General features: G+C 36.2%; 1 protein-coding gene across 5 annotated transcripts in view; it reads left to right on the top strand.

The window, feature by feature from the left end:
- The window catches only part of REV3L (REV3 like, DNA directed polymerase zeta catalytic subunit), a 181,663-nt gene that overhangs the window by 77,842 nt on the left and 78,233 nt on the right, over window positions 1-25,588 (top strand). For 3 of the 5 annotated variants that reach the window (XM_034991840.1, XM_034991838.1, XM_034991842.1), the window contains exons 8-14: window positions 216-300; window positions 385-536; window positions 6,285-6,404; window positions 9,605-9,842; window positions 14,690-14,832; window positions 16,404-20,562; window positions 24,405-25,318. In XM_034991840.1, the coding sequence (XP_034847731.1) occupies window positions 216-300; window positions 385-536; window positions 6,285-6,404; window positions 9,605-9,842; window positions 14,690-14,832; window positions 16,404-20,562; window positions 24,405-25,318 (5,811 nt within the window). The remainder of the gene's footprint in view (window positions 1-215; window positions 301-384; window positions 537-6,284; window positions 6,405-9,604; window positions 9,843-14,689; window positions 14,833-16,403; window positions 20,563-24,404; window positions 25,319-25,588) is intronic. The other 2 variants (XM_034991839.1, XM_034991841.1) reach the window with 1 other exon arrangement.

Raw genomic sequence — 25,588 nt, 5'->3', positions numbered from 1 at the left:
TTAATCTTGAACTGACTTTAAGTGCTTAATTTTATAGCTTCAGTAACAACTGTTTCTCTTTTGTTTGATTTAATAATAGGACTACTTTTAGGTGGTATTATATGTGTCAAGAGAAAGATAGGAAATTGTTACCATTTTAAAACTACTCTAAGAGAAAGGAAAATATTTCATTCATTTGTTATCTACATGTTTTAATGCACTTTTAAAATTCAAAGATCGCAGGTTTGTGCCAGCAACAGAAAATGAAAAAATTTTTCAGAAGAGACTTCAGGAAATTCTCAAACAGAATGATTTCTCTGTGTAAGTGGTTATTTATTATAGATCTCAGAACTAATTTTATTGCTTTGTTATCTAGTTTGTTATAAAGGATATGTTTTAATTAAGCAGAACATTATCAGGATCAGTGGACTACAGCGATGGATCTCAGGAGTTCTCTGCTGAGTTAACATTGCACTCTGAAGTTCTGTCTCCTGATATTCTTCAGTGTACGCCAGCTAATATGGTAGAAGTCCACAAAGATAAAGAGTTGAGCAAAGGTGAGGTTTGTTTTGCAAGTATACAGAAAATACTATAATAGACATCTGTATATCTAGCACTGAGATTAGTATTTGGTTGACTTAGCTAAGTTTCTCCCATTCCTTTACCTTTTCTTCATTTCTAGAGGTAAACACTATTCTAAAGTTGTTGTAAATTGTTACCATATGATTTTATATTTTCTTATGTACGTATGTCCATAATATATACTGCTATTTTAGATTTTAAATTTTACATAAATGGTGTTCTACTTGATATAATGTAATTGAGGAGGCACCTGGGTGGCTCAGTCAGTTAAGCATCTGACTCTTGATCTCAGCTTAGGTCTTGATCTTTGGGTTGTGAGTTCAAGCTCCACGTTGGGCTCCATGCTGGGTGTGGAGCCTACTTTTTAATTAATTAAGGTATAATTTGTATAACATAAAGCACACTCATTTTAAGTGTACAATTCAGGGATGCCTGGGTGGCTCAGTAGGTTAAGTGTCTGCCTTCTGCTCAGATCGTGATTCCAGGTTCCTGGGATTGAGTCCCGAACCCGGCTACTTGATCAGTGGGGAGCCGGCTTCTCCTTCTGCCTGCTCTGTCTGCCACTCCCCCCTGCTTCTGCTCTCTTTCTCTCTCTCTCTGACAAATAAATAAAAAATCTTTAAGTGTACAATTCAGTGATTTAGTAAATTTATAGAGTTGTGCAAACATCCCCATAATTCAATTTTAGAACATTTCTTTCACTTCAGAGGATTCCTTGTGTCCATTTGCAGTCACATCTGTTCCCACCTTCAACCCTAAGTAATCACTAATCCACTTTCAAGATTTGCCTTTTCTAGATATAGCATATAAATGAAATTACACAATATGTGATCTTTTATGTCTTCTTTCATTTAGCATAATATTTCCAGTTCATCCATATTGTAGTATCTACCAGTATTTCAATTTGTTTAATTTTATTATCAGATAGCATTGTATTTTATGGATATTACCATATTTTGTTAATTCATTCATCAGTTAATGGGTATTGGAGTTGTTTTCACTTTTTTGGCTCTTAAAAATAATGCTGCTATGAACACTTATATGTAAGTCTTTGTGTAGATGTGTATTTGTCTCTTGAGAGACACCAAGAATGGAATTGCTGGGTCATTTGGTAAACTTGTATTTAACTTTTTAATAAACTACAATACTGTTTTCCAAAGTGACTATACTTTTTACATTTCCACCAGCATTTTGTGAAGGTTCCAGTGACCCTGCATCCTCATGAACACTTGTTATTTGTCTTTTTTATATAGCCGTTCTAGTGTGTGTGAAATGGCATCTCATAGTTTTAATTAACCTTTCCCTCATTACTAATGATGTTGAGTATCTTTTATGTCAACATTATAATTTTGAAATCTATCCTTGTTCATACATGTCTCTAGTTCACTCATTTTAGCTGCTGAATAGTGTTCCTTTGTAAGACTAAACACGTTTATCTGCTTCTCTACAACTATTAGATGGTTTTCACTTTTTAACTGTTATTAATAGTGTTATTTTTGTCATCTTGTGGCAAGAGTTTCTCCACAGAAAACATACAGAAGTGTAATTTGCCAGGTCTTAGGGTATAAGTACTCTACCTAGACAGCATCTGTTCTAACAGGGTTTCTGTAAGGTAGTTAGATTATACACGATTAGTAAATAAAAGAATAATGAAAGTTTTACTCCAGGGGCACCTGGATGGCTCAGTTGTTAAGCGTCTGCCTTCGGCTCAGATCATGATCCCAGGGTCCTGGGATCCAGCCCCGCATTGGGCTCCCTGCTCAGGGGGAAGCCTGCTTCTCCCTTTCCCACTCCTGCTTCTGTTCCCACTCTCGCTGTCTGTCTCTCTATCAAATAAATAAAATCTTAAAAAAAAAAAAAAAAAAGTTTTACTCCAAAGTCACATTGTTTCATATGCAATTTTTCTAGGCAAGGAGAGCCAGAATAGCAGGAGTAGGATTACAGCTTTCAGCAGAAATGGAAATCCTCCTTTACACTGCTGCATTAGCAGCAGAGGCTCTTTTGACTATATTTAACTACAATTCCAAATGAGCATCGTTACACCCAGGGCTTCCTCCCTAAGAGTTGCATCCCAGCATTGTGACATCTCTGACTCATGACAGGTTGCACCTGAGGTCTCCTGAGCTCACCTCATTGGCAACCTACCTGCTCAGAGTTCTACTTGCATTTGCTTTGTCTTAGCATCTGCCAGCTGCATTCTAATCAAAATGTATCCAGCATTTCCATACTATTATTTCCTGTGCATTTTAATATCCACTATGACAGCCTCCGGCCACACTGGCTGCCTGCCTGACTGAGTTATCTCCTCAGGTACCAATTATTGATTTTATTAGTGTTCTGGTTACAAAGCTGCATAAATTTTGCCTTAACCTTTTTCCGCCCCATAAGCCCTATTATTTTTAGAGCTCCATTTTTCAGGTTTTGAAGTATGTTAATAATAAAAATATCACATTTTAGTAGTAATAATATAAAATCGTACTTAAGTGTATAATCCCACAGTGTACTAGAGCTTATATTTCCCTACATCTTCAATCATTTGATAGTATCAGATGTAAAAATTTTTTGCCATTCTGATTCTTTGAAATGGTATCTCAGTTTAATTTGCATTTCCTGATTACTAATAAGTTTGAGCATTTGTGTGTCTTTATCTGAGAATTGCTTATTCATGCTCTTGGCTCATTTTCTTTTGGGTCCTTCCCTATCGTGATGTAATGCAAGTTTTCATCCCTACAGCTTATGTGTGCTTACAGTTTGGTTTTTCACATTTAGGTCTTATAAGTACTTATCTGAAATTTTACTTGTATATATAGTAAGGATCTAATTGTGTCTCTCTTTATAAGAGAGGGAGGGGTAGAGGGAGAAAGAGAATTGGGGCTCAATATCATGACTTGAGCTGAAATCAAGAGCCAGACACTTAACCAACTGAGCCACCCAAGCACCCCATATTTTTCTGAAGGTAAATAGCTAGTTCCAACATATTTACTGCAAAATTTTTTTTCCACTGAATTATTCCACCTCAGTTATGTTCCCCTATGTTATTATGTTATATTGTTGTAATTACTGTTGATTTATAAGTATTGATATATATATCAGGGGCAGATCTTACCTTGTTCAACTACAAAATTGTCTACTCTTGATCTTTTAAAGAAACTCTCCATATTAATTTTAGGATCAGATGGTTCATTTCTGGAAAGTACCCTGTTCAGATTTTGCTGGGAGTTTATTGAATTTATAGGCTGATTTAGGAACATTTTTAATCTTTAATAAAGCCAGATCATCTCATCTATGAACAGGATGTATTTCTCATTTTACTTGGTCTTCTTTCATATCTTTCAATAGAGTTTTGCCATTTTCTTTGTAAAATTTGATATCTTAGATATACTCTCAGGTGCCTTATAATTGTTGCAATTGTAAGTTTATCTTTGAAAAATTATATCTTCTAATTCCTGGTATATAGGAACTTCACTGACCTTTGTATATCAATCTTATATTACAGCAACTTTTATTAGCACTAATAGTTTATGTCTTTTCTGTTGGATTTTTTTGTGTATGGAGTCCTCATCTGTAAATAACAATTTTATTTCTTTACCCATCTTCATACTTTAAAAGAAAAAATTTTTTTAAGGCACTGCTTAAGGACTCAGATAATGTTAAGTAGAAATAATGGTCTTTTTCCTGGCTTTGAAAGGATTGCTTCTATATTCTATTATTACATATGAAATTTACTACGGGATGTTGGCAGATAACTTTAATTAGATTAAGATCTCCTATTGCTTGCTTGCTATGAAGTTTAGTTTTTTTAAATCATGAATGGATAATAAGTTAAATTTTACCAAATGTTCTTTTCTGAATTTATTGAAATTGCATTTTTTTCCTTTTACTCTGATAATATAGTTACATTAAAATGATTTTTATTTTCAAATGTTAAACTATCTGTGTACTCCTGAAAGAAACCCTTCTTTGTCACAATGTGGTATTTTTTTTAAAGCATTGCTATATCTACTTTACTAATACTGTGTTTGGAATTTATTCTTTTTGTTTTTAATAATTGAGAAAGAGCCATACTTTGCCCCATTGAGTTGTGGAGTTTTCTTTCTTTTTGAACTCTTCAAGAATTTTAATAATATATAGAATTGTCAAATCACTATGTTGTACAACCAAAACTAATATAACATTGTATGTCAACTATATTTCAATTAAAAAAAAACAATTTTTATTAGATTTGTATAATCTATTTCTTGGAGATTTGATAGATCTCATCTATAAAGACATCCAGACTGCATAGTTTCTTGTAGGTGAATTTTGTGTTGGGGCATGGAAAATAGAGAGAGGGGATTTTAAACTACTGATTTAATTTCCATAATTGTTACAGGTCTACTCAAGATTACTATTTCCTTTTTTTAAAGATTTTATTTATTTATTTATTTGAGAGAGCGCGCACGTGCAGGAGCAGGGGGAGGGGCATAGCTAGAGGGAGAGGAAGGGGGAAAGAATCTCAAGCAGACTCTGCACTGAGCGTGAAGTCCAAGCAGGGTCCAGTCTCACAACCCTGAGATCACCACCCAAGTGGAAACCAAGAGTTGGTTGTCCAACTGACTGAGCCACCCAGGCACCACTCAAGATTTCTATTTGTTTGTTTAAGATTTTACTTATATGAGAGGGGCGCCTGGGTGGCTCAGTCAGTTGAGTGGCTGCCTTTGGCTCAGGTCATGATCCCAGGGTCCTCGGATCTAGCCCCGCATCGGGCTGCTCAGCAGAGTCTGCTTCTCCCTCTCCCTCTGCCGCTCCCCTTGCTTGTGCTCTCTCTCTCTCTGTGTCAAATAAATAAAATCTTTAAAAATAAAAAAATAAAAAGATTTTACTTATATGAGAGAGAAAGTGCATGAGTGGGGGGAGGGGAACTGTTTTCCAGTTAGCTCTAACTGCCTTCCCTTTTCTGCTATTTCCTGCTGCTATTTGCTTGTTACTATCTCTCTCTCTCTCCCTTTCACTAGATTATGCGACTCATTTTATCTTTATTCTTAAAATTATTTAATCCAGCAGTTCAAATTAGGCTTATTAAAATCACATGTTGAAGAACAAATTTTTAGATCATGAGTTGAAAGTGGAGAAATGTAAAATTAATTTGTAATTTTTAAGCCATAGAGAATAAAGAAATTACTCTTTTCCCTGTATATTTTAATTTAATCAGAGTAATATAACTGTACAGGGCTAAAGAGATTGTAAATATTTAGTGATTCACAGACTGAGAGGTTTGGGGTTTTTTTTTTAATTTTTAAAAATTTTTTAAAAGATTTATTTGAGGGAGAGTGTATTGTGCACACGTAAGCACAAGCGGCGGGGGAGGGGCAAAGGGGAGAGGGAGAGAAAAATTCTAAGCGGACTCCTTGTTGAGCATGGAGCCCAATGTGGGTCTCCATCTTACGACCCTGAGGCTATGACCTGAGCCGAAACCAAGAATCAGAGGCTTAACCGACTGCACCACCCAGGCACCCCTGGGTTTTGGGTTTTTTTTCCCTTTTTTAATTACTCCACGTAACTGGTTAGATATTCCTGTGGCTTTTACTAAATTTTATTATGTTTTTATTTAACATATATCACTAACACTTCAAAATTTTAAGTAGGTTTGCATCGTCATGCTTCCTAATTTACACAAATTTTAAACAGTAAATTTTAGATTTAAGCTGTTGCTTTAATGTTTTTGTATTCTTTGTCATCTTAAGGTCACACTACACACAAAGTGGAGGAAGCTCTTATTAATGAAGAAGCAATTTTGAACCTCATGGAAAATAGTCAGACTTTTCAACCTTTGACCCAAAGACTGAGTGAGTCACCAGTTTTCTGTAAGTAACAATTCTACCAAAAATTTCAGTATGTTAATCAATGAAAGTGTGTTATGTGAGGGGGTATTTTTCCTTTGGTTTGAAAAGGTTAATGTTGCATGTTCAATAAATCCTTACTGTAAGTATAAAATGAAGCCTTGAATTAAATGAAGTAGCTTTGTTTTTTGTTTTTTACACAGCTTTTTCTAAAAAACAATTGTGAAAGAAAATAATTCCTTTGCTTTTTTTTTTAACTTCACTTTGGTTGGAGGAAGACCATATTGGTTTAGGGGGGAAAATGCATTCATTTTGAGTTAAAGTTTTCCAAAGTTGAGTACTTTAATAAAATACCATAATTCTTTCTTGGTGAGTATCAGAAATTTCTCTGAACAGTTACTTTTAAGCCATTAATTTTTGTTTGGGTAGACTATGACCTTTATTTCTGCATGTTTTTGCATCTCTCTAAACGCATTTTCATTAGCGTCATAAGCCATTTGCTAGATTTCATTTCATTAATATAGTCTAAATTACTGACATGTTTTTCAGAAATTTATTTAAAATTTCATTGCAAAAAGTGAGATGTCATTGAGTTTCATGCCTCTTTTATTGCTTGGTTAGTGATTTTATGTTTCTTTGCGAACTTTCTATTTTTTCATTCTTATTGTATCAAATGTGTTCCCAGCTTTCTACAGTGTCCTCTGTCTGTTATCTTCATTTTCATTTGAATGGAACACAAATTGACTAGGAACAATACCAAAAGTATTGTACACAGTCATAGATCAAGAATATTTGAGACAGAAGTAGAAAACTTTTTTTCCTTTATAAATAAATGGCATATGCAGAAAGAAATGATCCAGAGAAAAAATAAGCAGCTGAAAGAGAGGAACATAGAGAAAATGAAGGAATTGAAAAAGAGACTGAGAGAGACATATCCTTATTTCATTACATGAGGCAAATAGAATATATCATTAGTAGATAAATTCCACCTTGCCTAAGGTTGCAAAAATGCAATCTCAATGTTAGTCCAAGATCTGAAAGTCAAATATCTATAATTCATTTGCCTAATATTAATCTTTTTTTTTTTAAGAATGAGACAGGAAAAATGAACTGCAATTCTAGGTTTAAGAAAAGATTTGTAGGGGCGCCTGGGTAGCTCAGGCAGTTAAGCATCTGCCTTCAGCTCAGGTCATGATCTCAAGGTCCTGGGACTGAGCCCCACACCCCTACTGAGCAGGGAGCCTGCTTCTCCCTCTCCCTCTGCCTGCTGCTCCCCCTTCTTGTACTCACTCTCTCTGTCAAAATAAATAAAATCTTTAAAATAAGAGAGACATTTTTGCCAAAATGGCTCTTTTAAGCAACATCTTTATTTTTGCCTTTGTATTTGGTAGTATAATTGATCCAATTTCTTTAATGTGAATGAAGAAAATATGAAACCTGATGTTTTAGTAAATAGGGAGTGCATTATCTCATTTTACAGAGAAAAAAGTTGTGTATTAGAACAAACCTCCGTCTTCGTGGTCTTTTTTTTTTTAAGATTTATTTATTATTTGTTATTTATTTAAGATTTATTATTTGAGAGAGAGGGAATGAGAGCGCATGCATGGGGGGTGGGCGGAAGGAGAGGAAGAGAGAGAATATCAAGCAGACTCCCTGCTGAGCTCAATCTCACAACCCTGAAATCATGACCTGAGCCAAAACCAAGAGTCAGATGTTTAACCAACTGAGCCACCCAGGCACAACCCCCCCTTTTTTTAAATAATACCTTTTATTGAGATATTTCATATACCAGAAAATTTACCTTCTAATGTGTATGGTTCAGTGATTTTTTAAAAGATTTTTATTTATTTATTTGAGAGAGAGAGCACAAATGGGGAGGAGGGGCAGAAGGAGAAGCAGACTCCCCACTGAACAGGGAACCCAACATGGGGCTCGATCCTAGGACCCCGAGATCATGACCTTAGCTGAAGGTAGATGCTTAACCAACTGATCCACCCAAGCACCCCCAGTTCAGTGATTTTTGTCTTGTTCACAGAGTTATGCAACCATTACCACTATCTCATTCCAGGACATTTTTATCACCCTAAAAAGCAGCCCTATAGCCATTAGCAGTCACTCCTCATTCTTCCTTCTCTCAGCTCTTGGAAACCACTAGTCTATTCTCTTTTTTCCTGGATTTACCTGTTTGGGTCATTTCATATAAATGGAATCATAAAACCTTTTGTTTGTGGCTTCTTTCACTTAGCATAATGTTTTCAAGGTTCATTCAAGTTGTAGCATGTATCAGTATTTCATTCCTTTTCACTACTGAATAATATTCCCTCATATGGATATACCATAGTTCATTTATCCATTCTTCAGATGATGGTTATGTGAGTTGTTTCCACATTTTTGGCCATTACGAATGATACTGCTGTGGTTATTCATGTATAGGTTTTTGTGTGGACGTATGTTTTTAGTTATCTTGGTTATATACCAGGAGTGGAACTGCTGTGTCATATGGTAACTATGTTTAACATTTCAGTGAACCATCAAACTTTTTTCCAAAGCTGCTGCACCATTTTACAGTCTGACTGGCAATATAGGAAGGTTCTAATTTCTTCCACTTCCTTTCCAATACTTATTACTTGTCTTGATTTGGCAAGCATAGTGCATATGAAGTGGCATCTCACTGTAGTCTTCAAGGTTTTTTAAGTAATGTCATTGACCACTTTCAAGCTCTCTTGTGTTTTTCAACCACAGGTTTCATTTAACTATCCTATGAGCTAAATGAAACTTAAGTGAGAATAACGTGCTCACATGTATTGTTTTTAAGGCACTTCTTCCTTAGCATTCATTCATATATTTATTACGTATTTTGATTTTGTTTTGAACTCTGGTGACCCTATTTGGTTTAGTGCTCCTCAAGCTTAATTGTGCAGTAAGAGCTTGGACAGCTTGTCAAAATGCATCTTCCTGGGCCCTAACTCAGAAGTTCTGATTCAAAAGATGGAAGATGGGTTCTGGGAATCTTCTTTTTAATGAGGACACAAAATCATTACAATACAAAGAGTCCAAGGATCATCACACTTTGATAAAAGAGCTACATCAACACAAAAGTCTTTGCATGAGCTGTATTCTTTCAGTATGTGCCAGCATCTGTGATTTTGTTGTTTTGTAATTGATCTGAATTGTTGAATTATTTAGAAAAGTTACTTGTTAGTGATGCTTCACTTGTTTTATAGTGGACAGTAGTCCTGACGAGGCTCTGGTACATCTTCTTGCTGGTTTGGAAAATGATGGATATCAGGGGGGAAGAAATAGGATGCCATCACCATGTCATTTCTTTGGAAACACTAAAAATCCCCAAAATAGTGACGATGAAGAAAATGAACCACAGATTGAAAAAGAAGAAATGGAGCTTAGTTTGGTGATGTCTCAGAGATGGGACAGCAATATTGAAGAACCTTGTGCCAAAAAGAGGTAACTTTTTAGTTATTTCAGTTACTTTAATAATTTCCTGTTGTCATTTATCACTATTCTTTAATTGGAAATTATTTTTTACTATTATTCATAATATAAATACCTTATAAACTAAATAGTCTCCTTTTGGGGCACCTGGGTGGCTCAGTCGGTTAAGCGGCTGCCTTTGGCTCAGGTCATGATCCTGGGGTCCTGGGATCGAGCCCCGCGTCTGGCTCCCTGCTCAGCGGAGAGCCTGCTTCTCCCTCTGCCTCTGCCTGCCACTCTGCCTACTTATGCTGTCTATCTTTCTGTCAAATAAATAAATAAAATCTCAAAAAATAAATAGTCTTCTTTTAAATCCCTTTAAAGTAGTGCTTTGTTTTTCATGTGGCATAAACTTCATATTCTAAGCAGAATAAGATTTTGCTACATTCAAAAAGATTAAACCTAGGTGTTTTTTTCCAGTTTTATTAAAAGATTAAACCTAAGTGGTTTTTTTTTTCAAGTTTTATTGAGATATAATTGACCTATATCACTATAGGAGTTTTAGTTGTACAGCATAAAGATTTGACCTTACGTATATTATTAAATGACTACCACAAATAAGTTTAGTTAACACTTATCATCGCATATAGATAAAATAAAAAGAAATGGAGGGGAAAAAAGGAAAAAAAGGTTTCTTCTTGTAATGAGAACTCTCAGGATTCACTCTAACAACTTTCCTCTTTAATCCTACAGGAGTGGTGGGGCGCCTGGGTGGCTCAGTCGGTTAAGCTCTGCCTTCGGCTCAGGTCATGATCTCAGGGTCCTGGGATCAAGCCCCACGTGGGGTTCCCTGCTCAGTGGGGAGCCTTGCTTCTCCTTCTCCCTTTCCCCTTTCCCCCTGCTCATGCTCCTGCACTCTCTCTCGCTCTCTCTCAAATAAATAAAATCTTAAAAAAAAAAAAAAAAAATCCTACAGGAGTGGTAATATAGTCGCAATGTTGTACATTACATCCCTAGTATTTATCTTATAACTGTAAATTTGTACCCTTTGACCACCTTCCTCCAGTTTCTTCTACCCCCATAAACCTAACTTAGAAATTATAAATATAGTATTAATATGTGTGGCTAGTAAGTGGGGCAAAGTAGAAGTGCTTCCTTACCTGTGAACTTGAGGAAAAAGAATGCCCCCTGAGAGTTATATGGGTTACAGCAACAGTTACAGAGTCAGCTTGAAGACAAGAAATAGCCTTTAGGTCTGATTAGACTGAAGGAATTAAATATTAAAAGCAAATAAATAAAAGAGTCTCAGAAACAGAGACTGGTATTCTGGTTCATTTCTCAAGCTAAATGAATAAGATGGCACTGTGGTTTTCGAAGTCAGTTTCTTGTGAGACTAATTGGTTTGAGTTATATGTTCTGTGTGTAGAAAAAGATGAGTCCTTTGAGCCTGAAACACTGAGTATGCCTCTCCTTTAAACTTATGTAGACAATACTAAAACTTCTGAACTCTTTGTTTGAAATTCTCTTGTTATCTGAGTATACATCAGAACCCTTTCTTCGATATTTTCACAGTATGCTCCCTCATTGAATTCCATTTTCATCCTATGGGTGGAGAATCCAGACCTGCAAAATATTATTTCATACTTTTCCTAGATTCATGTACTCAGTTCCCTTTGCTGTGACAGTGATAAATCATTCAAAGACTCAGCCCTTGACCTTTGAAGAACTAGTGCTACCTGGTCCAGACAGAATCGGTATTTGATTTCCTGATAGATTTGACCCTCAACAATGTCATAAAATGTCTTTTGTCAGTATTTCCTATCTGTTAAAAAAAAAAAAGGTGAAAGACAAATTTTTATAGCTCTTCTATAAGTTTTTCAATTTTTTAATATAAACTTTATAAATCTTTCCATGAAATATCCTACTGGGAAATGCCTCAACCACATCAACCTATAAAATGGCTTTGTTCTTGTTTCTCTGTTCTTATTTCTGTAATAATAATTCTCCCCAACATTTGGAAGTTTGCACCTTAAGTGTTGTATTTGACTTGCCCTCCTTTGCCGTTCTATTCTTCCACCCCCCTCCCTCCCAAGGTAATTTCCTAGTTTGGGCCTTCATTATCATTTATCTGGAATACTATGATTCACTTTTTAACTGGTCTCCTCCTTGCCTCTAGTTCTCCTTTATAATAGGGGTAATAATTATGATTATTAGGTAAACATGGGCACTTGGAAAGGGAAGCAGAGAGTATCAGGAACCTTCATGTGTTCAAGTCATGCTCTACAGTCTTTATATCCTTTTTAAATATGGTTATTTAGGGGAATGTTATATCGAGTCTTAATTTCAACCACACATTTGGTAAAGTCTTACATAACATCCTTGTAGATAAGGAGAATACATGGCAGTAGTGACCAATTAGGTGGGTTCACAAGAACTTACATGACTTTGCATTTAAAAAACAACATAAATGCTTAAATGCCAAGTATGCTAGATTGGATTGAGATTGTCACAAATATTAGAGATTGATAATTCTTTGGATGACAGAATATAGATCCAAAAATGCCTCAAAACTAAATAGGTGATGCCTAATAAAGTATATAGACTCATGCAAGGGCTGTATCTAGATGAAGTATATAGAGTCATATGTTTAGGTTCAGTCAGTCAGCTTTATAAATACAGACTAGACAGACCTTCAGCTCACTCTGGGCTTAAGAGTTTCTGTGGGAAAGCCATGATTTTATTAAGAGCACAATAGGGACGCCTGGGTGGCTCAGTCGGTTAAGCGGCTGCCTTCAGCTCAGGTCATGATCCCAGGGTCCTGGGATCGAGTCCCACATCAGGCTCCTTGCTCAGCGGGGAGCCTGCTTCTCCCTCTGCCTGCAGCTCCCCCTGCTTGTACTCTCACTCATTCTCTCGCCTATGCTCTCTCTAGCAAATAAAATCTTTAAAAAAAAAAAAAAAGCACAATAAGTCTGTAGTGTTGTATGCCCTGAGTTCCGTATTTTAAGAATCCTGAGAAAGGACAGGAAAGGGAAAGAAGAGGAAGAAAAGGAAGGATCTATGAACATTGTCACTTTTATTTATTTATTTATTTATTTATTTATTTATTTATTTATTTAAATTTAATTAACATATTATTGGTTTCAGAGGTAGATGTCAGTGATTTATCAGTCTTATATAATACCCAGTGCTCATTACATCACGTGCCCTCCTTAATGTCCATCACTCATTTACTCCATCCCCTCAGCCCCCTTCCCCTCCAGCAACCCTTAATTTCCTATGGTTAAGAGTCTCTTATGGTTTGTCTCCCTCTCTGATTTCATTTTGTTTTATTTTTCCCTCCCTTCCCCTATGATCCTGTTTTGTTTCTTAAATTCCACTTAGAGTGAGATCATATGGTAATTGCCTTTCTCTGATTGACTTATTTTGCTTAGCATAATACCCTCTAGTTCGATCCACTTCATTGCAAATGGCAAGATTTCTTTTTTTTTTTTTTTGATGGCTTAGTATTGCATTGTGTATATACATACACCACATCTTCTTTATCCATTCATTTATCAGTGGACATCTGGGCTCTTTCCATAGTTTGGCTATTGTGGACATTGCTGCTATAAATTGGGGTGCAGGTGCTCCTTGGGATCACTACATTTGTATCTTTTGGGGTAAATCCCTAGGAGTGCAATTGCTGGGTCATAGGGTAGCTCTATTTTCAACTTTTTGAGGAAACTCCATGCTGTTTTCCAGAGTGGCTGCACTAGATTGCATTCCCAATACTGTCACTTTTAAAGAACAGTAGGAAGAATAGATAATGTTTGGTCTAATTAGAGAGGAATTATGGGACAAATTATAAATGCCTTCAAATATTTTAGAGTTATGTGGAAAATAGCATAGGCTGCATATAGCAACACAGGACAAAAGCAGGAATAATGAATGGAATTTGGAAAATTCTGTGTAATAAAGGAAGAAAATCACTAACAATTAATAATAGAAAAGATTAACCTGTGAAACAGCAAGCCCCTTACACTGAGAATGTAAAAGTGGAGATTTTGTCATCTGTTAAAAATAAGGTTTTTGCATTGAGTAGAAAATTGGACTAGATGACCTCTAATAATTCAGCTCTTAAGACAATGATTTTAGTACAAATTGTGATTTGGTAAAGCATTAATGTAGAAACTGTTGTACATATAATTAAGGGACATTTTCAAATTTTTGAGACAAGAGAAAGAAAAACTTAGGTATGGATAGAAAGGAAAGTATCAAGCTGGGACCTAGTGAAAAGATTTAAATCGGTAAGAGATGAATCCTGAAGAGATTATCTGGACTTCACAGTCCATCTGAATTCTTCTTTAACCTGCTTTAGAGCCAATGCTGGGATTGACTCAAAACCTGTACCACTTCCTAGCCCCTCTGATCCCTGTTTCCTCTTTCAGCCTGACCTGAGTACCCCCTTGCTTACCTTTTTGTTTGTTTTTTCCAGTTCACAATGTAGAGATTGTATATTTGTGGAGACTTCTTAAAATGTGCCGGGATGCCACCTTTTTTAGAAGTTATTGGGTTCTCACCCCAGCTGTTATCTATATCTAATAATAGGATGAGGGGGAGAATATAAGGAAGAACATGATTAGATATGGTAGTCCAGGATACTGTGGAGCTTTGGATACAGGAATGATGGTGTTTTCTAGCTCACATGAAAAGGATTTTAAGTTTATCTGCAGTAACTTTTTATAGGACATGATACTAAAGCAAAATAAATCTTTTCTAAGGTTATAATTTTCAGATCTCTTCAGTTTACTATTATATCATCAGATTAAGCAAATTTTACTAATCTGACATGCTTTTTTCTATGATCATACTCACTAGTGAATCTTAATATTCTGTAGATCACTGTGTAGAAATACCCATAGAAGCTCAACTGAAGAAGATGATTCATCTTCAGAAGAAGAAATGGAATGGAGTAATAACAGTTTGCTTCTAGCCAATCTTTCTATACCTCAGTTAGATGGAACTGCAGATGAAAATAGTGGTAAGTAAACTAATATACTGAGAGCATTTCATGATTTAGCAGCTAAAAATGTATTTGATTTGAAAACTGTAATCACACAGGGGCTCCTGGGTGGCTCAGATGGTTAAGCGTCTGCCTTTGGCTCAGGTCGTGATCCCAGGGTCCTGGGATCGAGCCCCGCATCGGGCTCCTGGCTCAGCGAGGAGCCTGCTTCTCCCTCTCCCTCTGCCTCTCTCCCTGCTCATGCTTTCTCTCTCTCTCTCTCTCTCTCTCTCTCTCTCTATCTCTGTGTCTCAAATGAATAAATAAAATCTTCAAAAAATAAAAATAAAACTAATCACACATATAAAGTCGGTTGAGTGTGAGGCTTTGACAATACTATCTATTATGTTTTGTCCTTCTCTAAGATTTTTTCTTTTGAAAGAATGTGGATATATGCTTATTTCTCATTTCTAAGAGGACATTTGTAAATCACTGATTTAAAACTTCATAAACTTTAATCATGTTAACATTTAAGTAGCATAAGAGACTATAAGAAATATGTTCAGATGTTAACTCGAATTTAAATAAAAACTTGAGAAAAGGGGCGCCTGGGTGGCTCAGTCATTAGGCGTCTGCCTTCGGCTCAGGTCATGATCTCAGGGTCCTGGGATCAAGCCCCACATCGGGCTCCCTGCTCCGCAGGAAGCCTGTTTCTCCCTCTCCCACTCCCCCTGCTTGTGTTCCCTCTCTCACTGTGTCTCTCTCAGTCAAATAAATAAATAAAATCTTTTTTTTTTTTAAGATTTTATTTATTTATTTGAGAGAGAGAATGAGATAGAGCATGAGAGTGGGGAGGGTCAGGGGGAGAAGCAGACTCCCTGCTGAGCAGGGAGCCCGATGTGGGACTCGATCCCAGGACTCCAGGATCATGACCCGAGCCGAAGGCAGTCGCTTAACCAACTGAGCCACCCAGGCGCCCTAAATAAATAAAATCTTTAAAAAATCATAAAAACAAAAAAAAACTTGAGAAAAAATGTGCTCAGCTTATTTGAAGTGATAATACAAAGAAGCGTATTGTTTTATGAAAAATTTTCAAGGTGACAGTTTTTTCCCTATTCACCACAAAGGCACTGAATATTAATCTAATTTATTTCTTTTTTTTTAATTTTTATTTTTAATTTTTTTTTTGAGAGAGAGAGCGAGAACATGAGCCGGGGGAGGTGAAGAGGGAGAGGGAGAGAATCTCAAGCAGGTCCATGCTCTGTGCAGAGCCCAATACAGAGCTCGATCCCAGAACCCTTAGATCATGACCTGAGCTAAAATTGAGAGTCAGATGCTCAACCAACTGAGCCACCCAGGCACCCCTAATATAATTTATTTCTGACCAAAGGAATATGTATTTAAAATAATGACTAATAATCAAGTATAACTGACTTCCTGATTACTTAGATTGAGTTATTATCTTAATGATAGGAATGACCTTTTGAGATAACCATTTTAAGCATAGAAACTTAATTTCATATAGTTTCTTTCATGGTGATAGTATGGAAAAATATTTTAAAAATTAAAAGCATGGAAGTGAAATAAATTCTTTTTTTTCCCGGTTTCAGACAATCCATTGAACAACGAAAATTCTAGGACTCACTCTTCTGTGATTGCAACAAGCAAGCTATCAGTAAAACCTTCCATCTTTCACAAAGATGCTGCTACATTAGAACCCCCATCTTCTGCTAAGATTACCTTTCAGTGTAAACACACAAGTGCCCTTTCTTCCCATGTTTTGAAGAAGGAAGATTTAATTGAGGAACTTCCACAGCCAAACAACATAGAAAAATGTCTAGATCATTCAGTTGCTGCTTTTACCAATGAAAGCACTTACTCTATGAAATACCCTGGATCTTTGAGCAATTCTGTCCATTCAGAAAACTCTCATAAAGAAAGTAAGAAAGATACCCTCCCAGTATCTTCCTGTGAAAGTAGTATTTTTGATTATGAAGAAGATATTCAATCTGTTACAAGACAAGTACCAAGTAGAAAGTATACAAATATTAGAAAAATTGATAAGGATGCCCCTTTTATACACATGAACCGTCATAATAGTGAAAGTACATTGGGCAAAAATTCTTTCAACTTTTCTGACCTAAGTCATTCAAAAAATAAATTATCCTCTGAAGGAAATGAAAAAGGAAACAGCACAGCTCTAAATAGTTTATTCCCTTCATCCTTAACTGAAAATTGTGAATTGCTCTCATGCACAGGAGAGAATAGAACTATGGTACATTCTCTTGATAGCATTGCTGATGAAAGTGGGCTAAATAAACTTAAAATTAGATATGAAGAGTTTCAAGAACATAAAACAGAAAAGCCAAGCCTCAGCCAGCAAGCAGCACATTATATGTTTTTTCCCAGTGTTGTTCTTTCCAACTGTCTCAGACCACAGAAACTCTCTCCTGTCACATACAAACTACAACCCAGCAGTAAACAGTCCCGGTTAAAAATGAATAAAAAGAAGCTTATAGGTCATCAAGAGACTTCTACCAAAACTAGTGAGACTGTATCCACAAAAGATAATTGTATACAAAATAATCCTTGTAATAGTAATCCTGAGAAGGATAACATATTGGCCAGTGATTTAATTAAAGTCACCCGCGGAGCTTTTGAAAATAAAACACCCGCAGACAGTTTCATAGACTGTCACTTTGGAGATGGAACCTTAGAAACTGAGCAGTCCTTTGGATTGTTTGGAAATAAATATACACTTAGAGCCAAACGCAAGGTAAATTATGAGACTGAAGATAGTGAGTCAAGTTTTGTAACACACAACTCAAAAATTAGCCTACCTCATCCCATGGAAATTGGTGAAAGTTTAGATGGAACTCTCAAATCTCGAAAACGAAGAAAAATGTCTAAAAAGCTACCCCCTGTCATCATAAAGTATATTATTATTAATAGATTTAGAGGGAGAAAAAATATGCTTGTGAAGCTAGGAAAAATAGACTCTAAAGAAAAACAAGTTATATTGACAGAGGAAAAAATGGAACTATATAAAAAGCTTGCACCTTTGAAGGATTTTTGGCCAAAAGTTCCTGACTCCCCTGCAACCAAATATCCCATTTATCCACTAACACCAAAGAAAAGTCACAGAAGAAAATCAAAACATAAGTCTGCTAAGAAAAAAACTGGTAAGCAACAAAGGACAAATAGTGAAAATATTAAAAGAACTTTGTCTTTCAGGCGAAAACGGTCACATGCTATCCTGTCTCCTCCCTCGCCATCTTACAATGCTGAAACCGAAGACTGTGACTTGAATTATAGTGATGTTATGTCTAAACTAGGTTTTCTTTCTGAGAGAAGCACAAGTCCCATAAATTCTTCTCCCCCTCGCTGCTGGTCTCCCACAGATCCAAGAGCTGAAGAGATGATGGCTGCTGCAGATAAAGAAGCAGTGCTTTTTAAGGGTCCTAATGCATGTAATAACAAGACTGTTAATTCCCGTATGGAAAAAAATAGTCGAGCAAGAGCGCAGGTTAAGAAATCGAAAACCAAGCTTGTTAATCCCTCTGTAGTTACTAAGAAAAGGAACAAACGAAATCAGACAAATAAAGTAGATGATGGAAAAAAGAAACAGAGAGCAAAACAGAAACAAAAAACAAATGAGAAAGTTATGTCAAGAAAGCATATAACAGCTAAAGATGAAAAAATAAAATCTCAGTCTAGTGCTGAAGTTAAGTTTGTGCTGAAACATCAGAATGTGTCTGAGACCTCAAATAGTTCTGGAGGCTCTCAATTACTTTTTAAACAGAAAGATGTGTCACTAATGGGCTGTGCTATAGATCATCCCCTTTCTGCCCCCTTGCCCACCGGAATTCATGCACAACAGAATTTATCTGGTTGCTTTCCTTCTTTTTTAGAAAGCAAGAAGCCTGTAGATTTGCAGACATTACCCAGCTCACGAGATGATTTGCATTCATCAGTTGTTTGTAGTTCTTTGGGACCTGGAATCTCAAAAATTAATGTTCAGAGGTCTCATAACCAAAATGCTATGTTTACTCTAAAGGAATCAACCTTGATTCAAAAAAATATATTTGATCTTTCCAACCATTTGTCTCAGGTAGCACAGAATACACAGATATCTTCGGGTATAATGTCTCCAAAGACAGAAGAGAATGCAAATACACAAAAAAACTATTTGTCATCTACCGGAAAGTTAAATGAATATCGTAATTCTTTAGAATCAAAGCCAGACCAGGCGTATGCCCCTAATTTTTTGCATTGCAAAGACAGTCAGCAGCAGATTGTGTGCATGGCAGAACAGTCAAAGCACAGCGAAACTTGTTCTCCAGGAAATGCAGCTTCAGAGGAAAGCCAAATGCCTAATAATTGCTTTGTAACTTCCTTGAGAAGTCCAATCAAACAAATAGCATGGGAGCAAAAACAAAGGGGTTTTATTTTAGATATGTCAAATTTTAAACCTGAAAGGGTAAAACAGAGGTCGTTGTCAGAAGCAATTTCACAAACCAAAGCACTTTCTCAGTGTAAAAGTCGAAATGTGTCAACACCTTCAACATTTGGTGAAGGCCAGTCTGGACTGGCAGTTCTAAAAGAATTGTTACAGAAAAGACAGCAGAAAGCACAAAATGCAAATATTATGCAAGACCCATTATCTAATAAACATCAACCAAACAAAAATATTTCTGGTTCCCTTGAACAAAACAAAACGATTAAACGAACACGATCAGTAACATCTTCAAGAAAACCTCGAACTCCCAGAAGTACAAAACCTAAAGAAAAAATTCCCAAACTTCTTAAAGTAGACTCTCTAAATTTACAAAACTCTGGCCAGTTGGATAACTCTCTATCAGATGACAGTCCCGTCTTTTTTTCAGATCCAGGTTTTGAGAGTTGTTATTCACTTGAAGATAGCTTGTCTCCTGAACATAATTATAATTTTGATATTAATACAATAGGTCAAACTGGATTTTGTAGCTTTTATTCTGGAAGTCAGTTTGTCCCAGCTGATCAGAATTTGCCTCAGAAATTCCTAAGTGATGCAGTTCAGGATCTTTTCCCAGGACAAACTATAGAAAAAAATGAGTTTTTAAGTCATGATAACCAGAAGTGTGATGAAGACAAACATCATGCCTCAGACTCAGCCTCGTGGATTCGATCTAAAACTCTAAGTCCTGAACTATTTGAGAAGTCATCCATAGATAGCAATGAGAGTCATCACCACAACCAGTGGAAAAGTAGCTTTCATCCTCTAACAACTCGCTCTAATTCAATAATGGATTCTTTCTGTGTCCAGCAGGCAGAGGACTGTCTAAATGAAAAATCCAGATTGAATAGGAGTTCAGTAAGCAAAGAAGTGTTTCTTAGCCTCTCACAGCCAGGCACTTCAGACTGGATTCAAGGTCATACCAGAAAAGAGATGCAACAGTCTCTTGACTCAGTCAATACCTCTTTTACTACAATACTATCCTCCCCTGATGGTGAACTTCTGGATGCAGCCTCTGAAGATTTAGAATTGTATGTTTCAAGAAACAATGATATATTGACACCAACTCCTGATAGTTCACCAAGGTCTACCAGCTCTCCCTCACAATCTAAAAACGGCAGTTTCACCCCTCGAACTGCTCACATTCTGAAACCACTTATGTCCCCACCAAGTAGGGAAGAAATTATGGCCACTTTATTGGATCATGACCTTTCAGAAACTATTTACCAGGAACCATTTTGCAGTAATCCTTCTGATGTACCAGAAAAGCCCAGGTAATCAGAATTATTTTTTCCCCTTGAGTCACTCTGAATAATTATAATGAATGTAACATTAGTACATGACTGCTAGTTTTCTGGCTGTAATATACTGTATTTATAAGTAAATCGTTGTAAAAGTGGTTCATAATTATGGACTTCTGAGAAAATTCACAAACTAGCTGGATGATTGATTGCACCTTGAGAACTTTAAGTTGATAAGTGTTGGTCTTAGATCTCACTGTTAACACTGTGTCAACATTAAGGATTAGAGATGCAGAGGCTCACCGTGACATGATGGCAGATTAAGAAGGATGTCATAATACTTGAAAAGTACATTTATCGTTTTAAAAATGGTATTTATTTCTAAAATTACAAACTTACAATTTTTAAAAGAACTTTATTTTTAAAACATGTTTGAAAATGAGCATACATATGTTTTAAGTACTTCTATGATATATCTCTAAATGAAGATTATTTTAAGTTGTTTATATTATATCCCTTTCTTTTCATGTTGCCAGCATCTTCAATCATATTGTTACTACTGTTAGTTTGTAGTTATTAGGAATGCAAGATGGACTTCACTTCCCTTTATCTCTCCTTTTTTTAAAGAAGGCTAATTGAACATAATAAAAAAATTAAAAAATAAAATAATAACCATACAAACAGACTATTTAAAAAGGAAGTAATCCCATAGCTCTATGTGGTAAATAAGAGAAAATGTTAGTTAGCTCTCTGAAATTTCTCCCTTAATAATGAACTTGAATTTCTTCAGGCTGTTGGAAATACAGTTGTTGCAAAGGAATTGGTAATGTGGGGTCAGACTAGTACAAAGATTTGTGAATGGAGAGAATTTGAATCCATGTAGGAGGCTCCTACTCAAAATAGGAATAACCAAACTAAAATCCATAGAAAATAAATAAAATATTGTAGCCAGATGCTGTGCCAAAATGAGTCCTACAATATGATAAATTTGGTGCCATGATAAGGAATAATTTGAAAATAAAACACTGTTAATATGTAACCCAGTGACATAAAAAAAAAAATCTTTTCAGAGAGGCAGTAGACAGATGCACAGACACATAGACACACACGCACAGAGCCAATAGCAAAACGCAAAGGCATCAGTATTGGTTGGTTTATTTATAAGCCAGTAGTTAAGTAGGTATTCTGTACCTCTTGCATCACCAACGTAGAATATAACTGATAGGAGCTAAGTTGGGGAACATGACTTAAGCCAGGCCATTTAAGTGATGATTTTTGTTCCTCCCCCCTGTGTCTTTGATCCCATTTACCTAACCAGTTGCAAGGAGAGGCAGTTCATCTCAGCCATCCAGTCAGAAGCAGAGAAGGGCGGCTAGGACTGCTGTGGCCGACTTAGCCTAGTCTAAATGATAGAAGAGATGTGAAGAGTTAGTAAGGCAAGAAGCCACACCACATGTGTACACTAACCTTCAGCAGCACCGTGTTCCTGATCCTAGTTGAGAAGACACAGTGAATACCAGGATTTTACCCAGCAGATCAGCAATAATGCATGAGTCTATTTAAGAAGGGGTTGAGAAAAAGTGATCAGAAATATAGGGTTGAAGTTCCCTCCTCTAAAGACTTGAAGTGGAAGACAGAAAATCTCCTCCCCACCCTTCCTAATATACAGTTTTATAGTTTTACAGTTTTGTTTTGCTTACTACCTGTATGTGGTCTTTTAACACAAATGGGACTCTTTTTCTTTATTTCACTGCCAGAATGTATGAATGTCTATTCCTTAGGCATTAGTTTCCATTATTTGGGGGGCTTTGGCTTTATCAGTAGTGATTATGATATATTTTTTAATTGAACTGTTTTTTCTGCCTCAGCCTTACATATCTAATTTTTAATTCTCAGTTAACTTACCATGTGTTAGTCATTAACTCTGTTGCTGTTAGTTGTCCAACTTTGAGACTGGTCCTGCAGCTGAAATAAAAGGTTGATAGTCATTATTATTATTATTAAACATATTTAGTATGTTTAAAAACAATTTTTAATATAAAACTATTCACTATAGTAAATTTAGGAGGTATAAAAGAATAAATAATATCACACCATTTCTCTACCTATCGACAACCACTCTTAATATTTTAATGTGTTTTTTTAGTTTTTTTAATGTATAGTTTTTATTTTGTTTTATGAAATGTGATCTTACTATAGTCACAGTATTATATACAGATTTTTTTCACCTAATATTCTACTATAAACATTTTCTAAATTATGAGTTTCTGGGACTATCATTTTAATGACTACATAATAATCCTATCATATGTATATTTTATTGGACAGAAAATTTGTTCCCTGTCCTGCCACTGTAGATAATTATGTGATTATTGTTTCCTTCATGAAGCATTTCTTATATTTTGGGGTTTTTCCATATAGTCTTAGAAGTAGGATTACTAAAAAATTTAAGGTTTTTGATATATATTATGACATGAATTATAGCAATTACATGCTGCTGACAATTTTCAAGAGAGCTGAATTTACCACACCTCACCAATTTTTGTTAATTTTTAATTCATTATGATCTCTGTATCATTAATATTAGAGTTGGCTATGTCATATAAAATGTGTGCTCATTTTCTTCAGTAATGATAGTCTTGCTTCTGATTTTTCATATAGCTGGGAGGTGGTTACAGAGTTAACTATTTTTTTTTTTTTTAAGATTTTATTTATTTATTTATTCGAGAGCGAGCGAGAGAGAAACAGCATGAGAGAGGAGAGGGTCAGAGGGAGAAGCAGGCTCCCCGCTAAGCTGGGAGCCCGATGTGGGACTCGATCCCAGGACCCTGGGATCATGACCTGAGCCGAAGGCAGTCGCTTAACCAACTGAGCCACCCAGGCGCCCAGAGTTAACTATTAAGGGCCAAAGTCTTTCCATTTAAAGGGGAAAAGGAACTGTGGTAACCCTTCAGCTCCAAATCAGAAAACATGAATCCAGTTCATTGAATTTTATGTAGAGAATGACCAGGATGTTTGGGAAATCATGCCCTAGGAGAAGTAATTGAAAAAACTAAGAAATTACCTTCATGTCCATGAAAGATATGCCATAAGGAAGAAAAAGTAGACTTTCTTGCTACATCAGATGGAGATAGTACCAGTGGATATATGTTAGAGAAGGAGGTTTAGCTTGGTATTTCCAACTGTTGGAAACTAAATCAGGCTACCTTTTAATAGTGATTCCCCACATACACATACATTATCAGCATTTGTGCTATGCATTCTGTGGCTCTGCCAACTTAAAGTTCTTATGTTAATGTTAAGCCTTGCCATGTAAAGGGGAGAAAGAATTATGGTAATTTTTTTCAATTGTGTGTGATTTTTGTACTGTTTGAAGGGACTTGGGGGAGTACAAAGATATGTTTGAACTGACTGGTTTTGCTAAACTACTATAGATACTAGAGCATATCTAGAGAGGCTATAGATAAAATCCAGGGATATAGTCTCTAATGATAAATTCTTCCATTGTTTTTATTCACATGCGGTGACAGTGGAAAGTTATTTGGTTAGAGGAAAGGAGTATGGTCAGTTTGTGCCATCTCCTTGGAGAAAAGAAGACTTCATGGGGCACTTAAAACAAAAAATACCTTCTTTCCCTGGTATTTATGATTCCATCCAAAGGAAATTAATTTAGTAGCATATACCTGTGAAGAAAAACATACTAAGACTAAAAAGAGTGTGCCTGCATAAAATATGTAGGGAGAGGGCATAGAAAGGGAAGAAATGGGCATTTTTAAGAATCCAAAAGAGACTTCAAAAAATATCTAGGATAGGGAGCTAAATATTTTGGTAATTGCTCTTTGAGACAAAACAGTTCTAAACTATGTTGTTTATAGGGAGATCGGTGGACGGCTTCTCATGGTAGAAACTCGACTTCCAAATGATCTGGCTGAGTTTGAGGGAGACTTTTCCTTGGAAGGACTTCGTCTGTGGAAAACAGCATTCTCAGCAATGACTCAGAATCCGAGACCAGGGTCACCCCTTCGCAATGGCCAGGCAGTGGTCAATAAAGGGTCAAGTAATAGCTATAAAATGGTTGAGGATAAAAAAATTGTGATTATGCCTTGCAAATGTGCCCCAAGTCGACAACTGGTTCAAGCATGGCTTCAAGCCAAAGAAGAATATGAACGTTCCAAGAAACTGTCTAAAACTGAGCCAACTGGAGTTGTAAAATCTGCTGAGAACTTCAGCTCTTCAGTTAACCCAGATGACAAACCTGTAGTGCCTCCAAAAATGAGTACAGCTCCACATATACTCCCCACTACAGCACATACCAAGGAAGATGTTGATAACTCTCAGATTGCTTTACGAGCACCAAACACAGAACGTAGTCGAACTATAAGTGAAAGTCAGGCACTGCCACTGGTTGCTTCTACAAATGATCATGAGAAAGGTGAAGATGATGATGATGACTATTATGTTAGTTATAGCTCCCCTGATTCTCCAGTAATTCCGCCTTGGCAACAAGCAACATCCCCAGATGCCAGAACATTAAATGGAGATGAGAGACCCACATCACCAGTAGAGGAACTACATTCCCTGAATATTGAGAACTTCTTAAAACCAGTAAAAGATGGTATACAGAAAAGCCCCTGCAGTGAGCCTCTGGAGCCTCTAGTGATATCTCCAATTAATGTTAGGGCAAGAACTGGAATATGTGACCCACTCTGCCTTCATAGTACACCAATTGTACAGAGAAAACTTCTGGAAAGGCTTCCTGAAGCAAGTAGCCTGAGCCCTTTATCAACAGGTGAGTTTACAAATAACAGGAAGCCTTCAAAATTCTTTTTCAAAGATTAGAAATGAAAACATTAGACTACGTAATGAAATTCAGAGCTTTTTTTATGTGATTTTTAAAATATATATTTTAAATTCAGTTAAAATATAGTGTATTATTAGTTTCAGGTAGAGTTCAGTGATTCATCAGTCTTATAAAATACCCAGTGCTCACTATATCATGTGCCCTCCTAATGTCCATCACTCAGTTACCCCATCCCCTCCCCCTTCTCCCCTCCAGGAA

Source organism: Mirounga leonina, unplaced genomic scaffold (assembly GCF_011800145.1).
Source record: "Mirounga leonina isolate KUSES-001 unplaced genomic scaffold, KU_Mleo_1.0 Mir_53, whole genome shotgun sequence".
NCBI lineage: Eukaryota > Metazoa > Chordata > Mammalia > Carnivora > Phocidae > Mirounga > Mirounga leonina.
The sequence above is the reverse complement of the archived record's forward strand: the minus strand, read 5'-3'. Positions and strand labels throughout refer to the sequence as shown.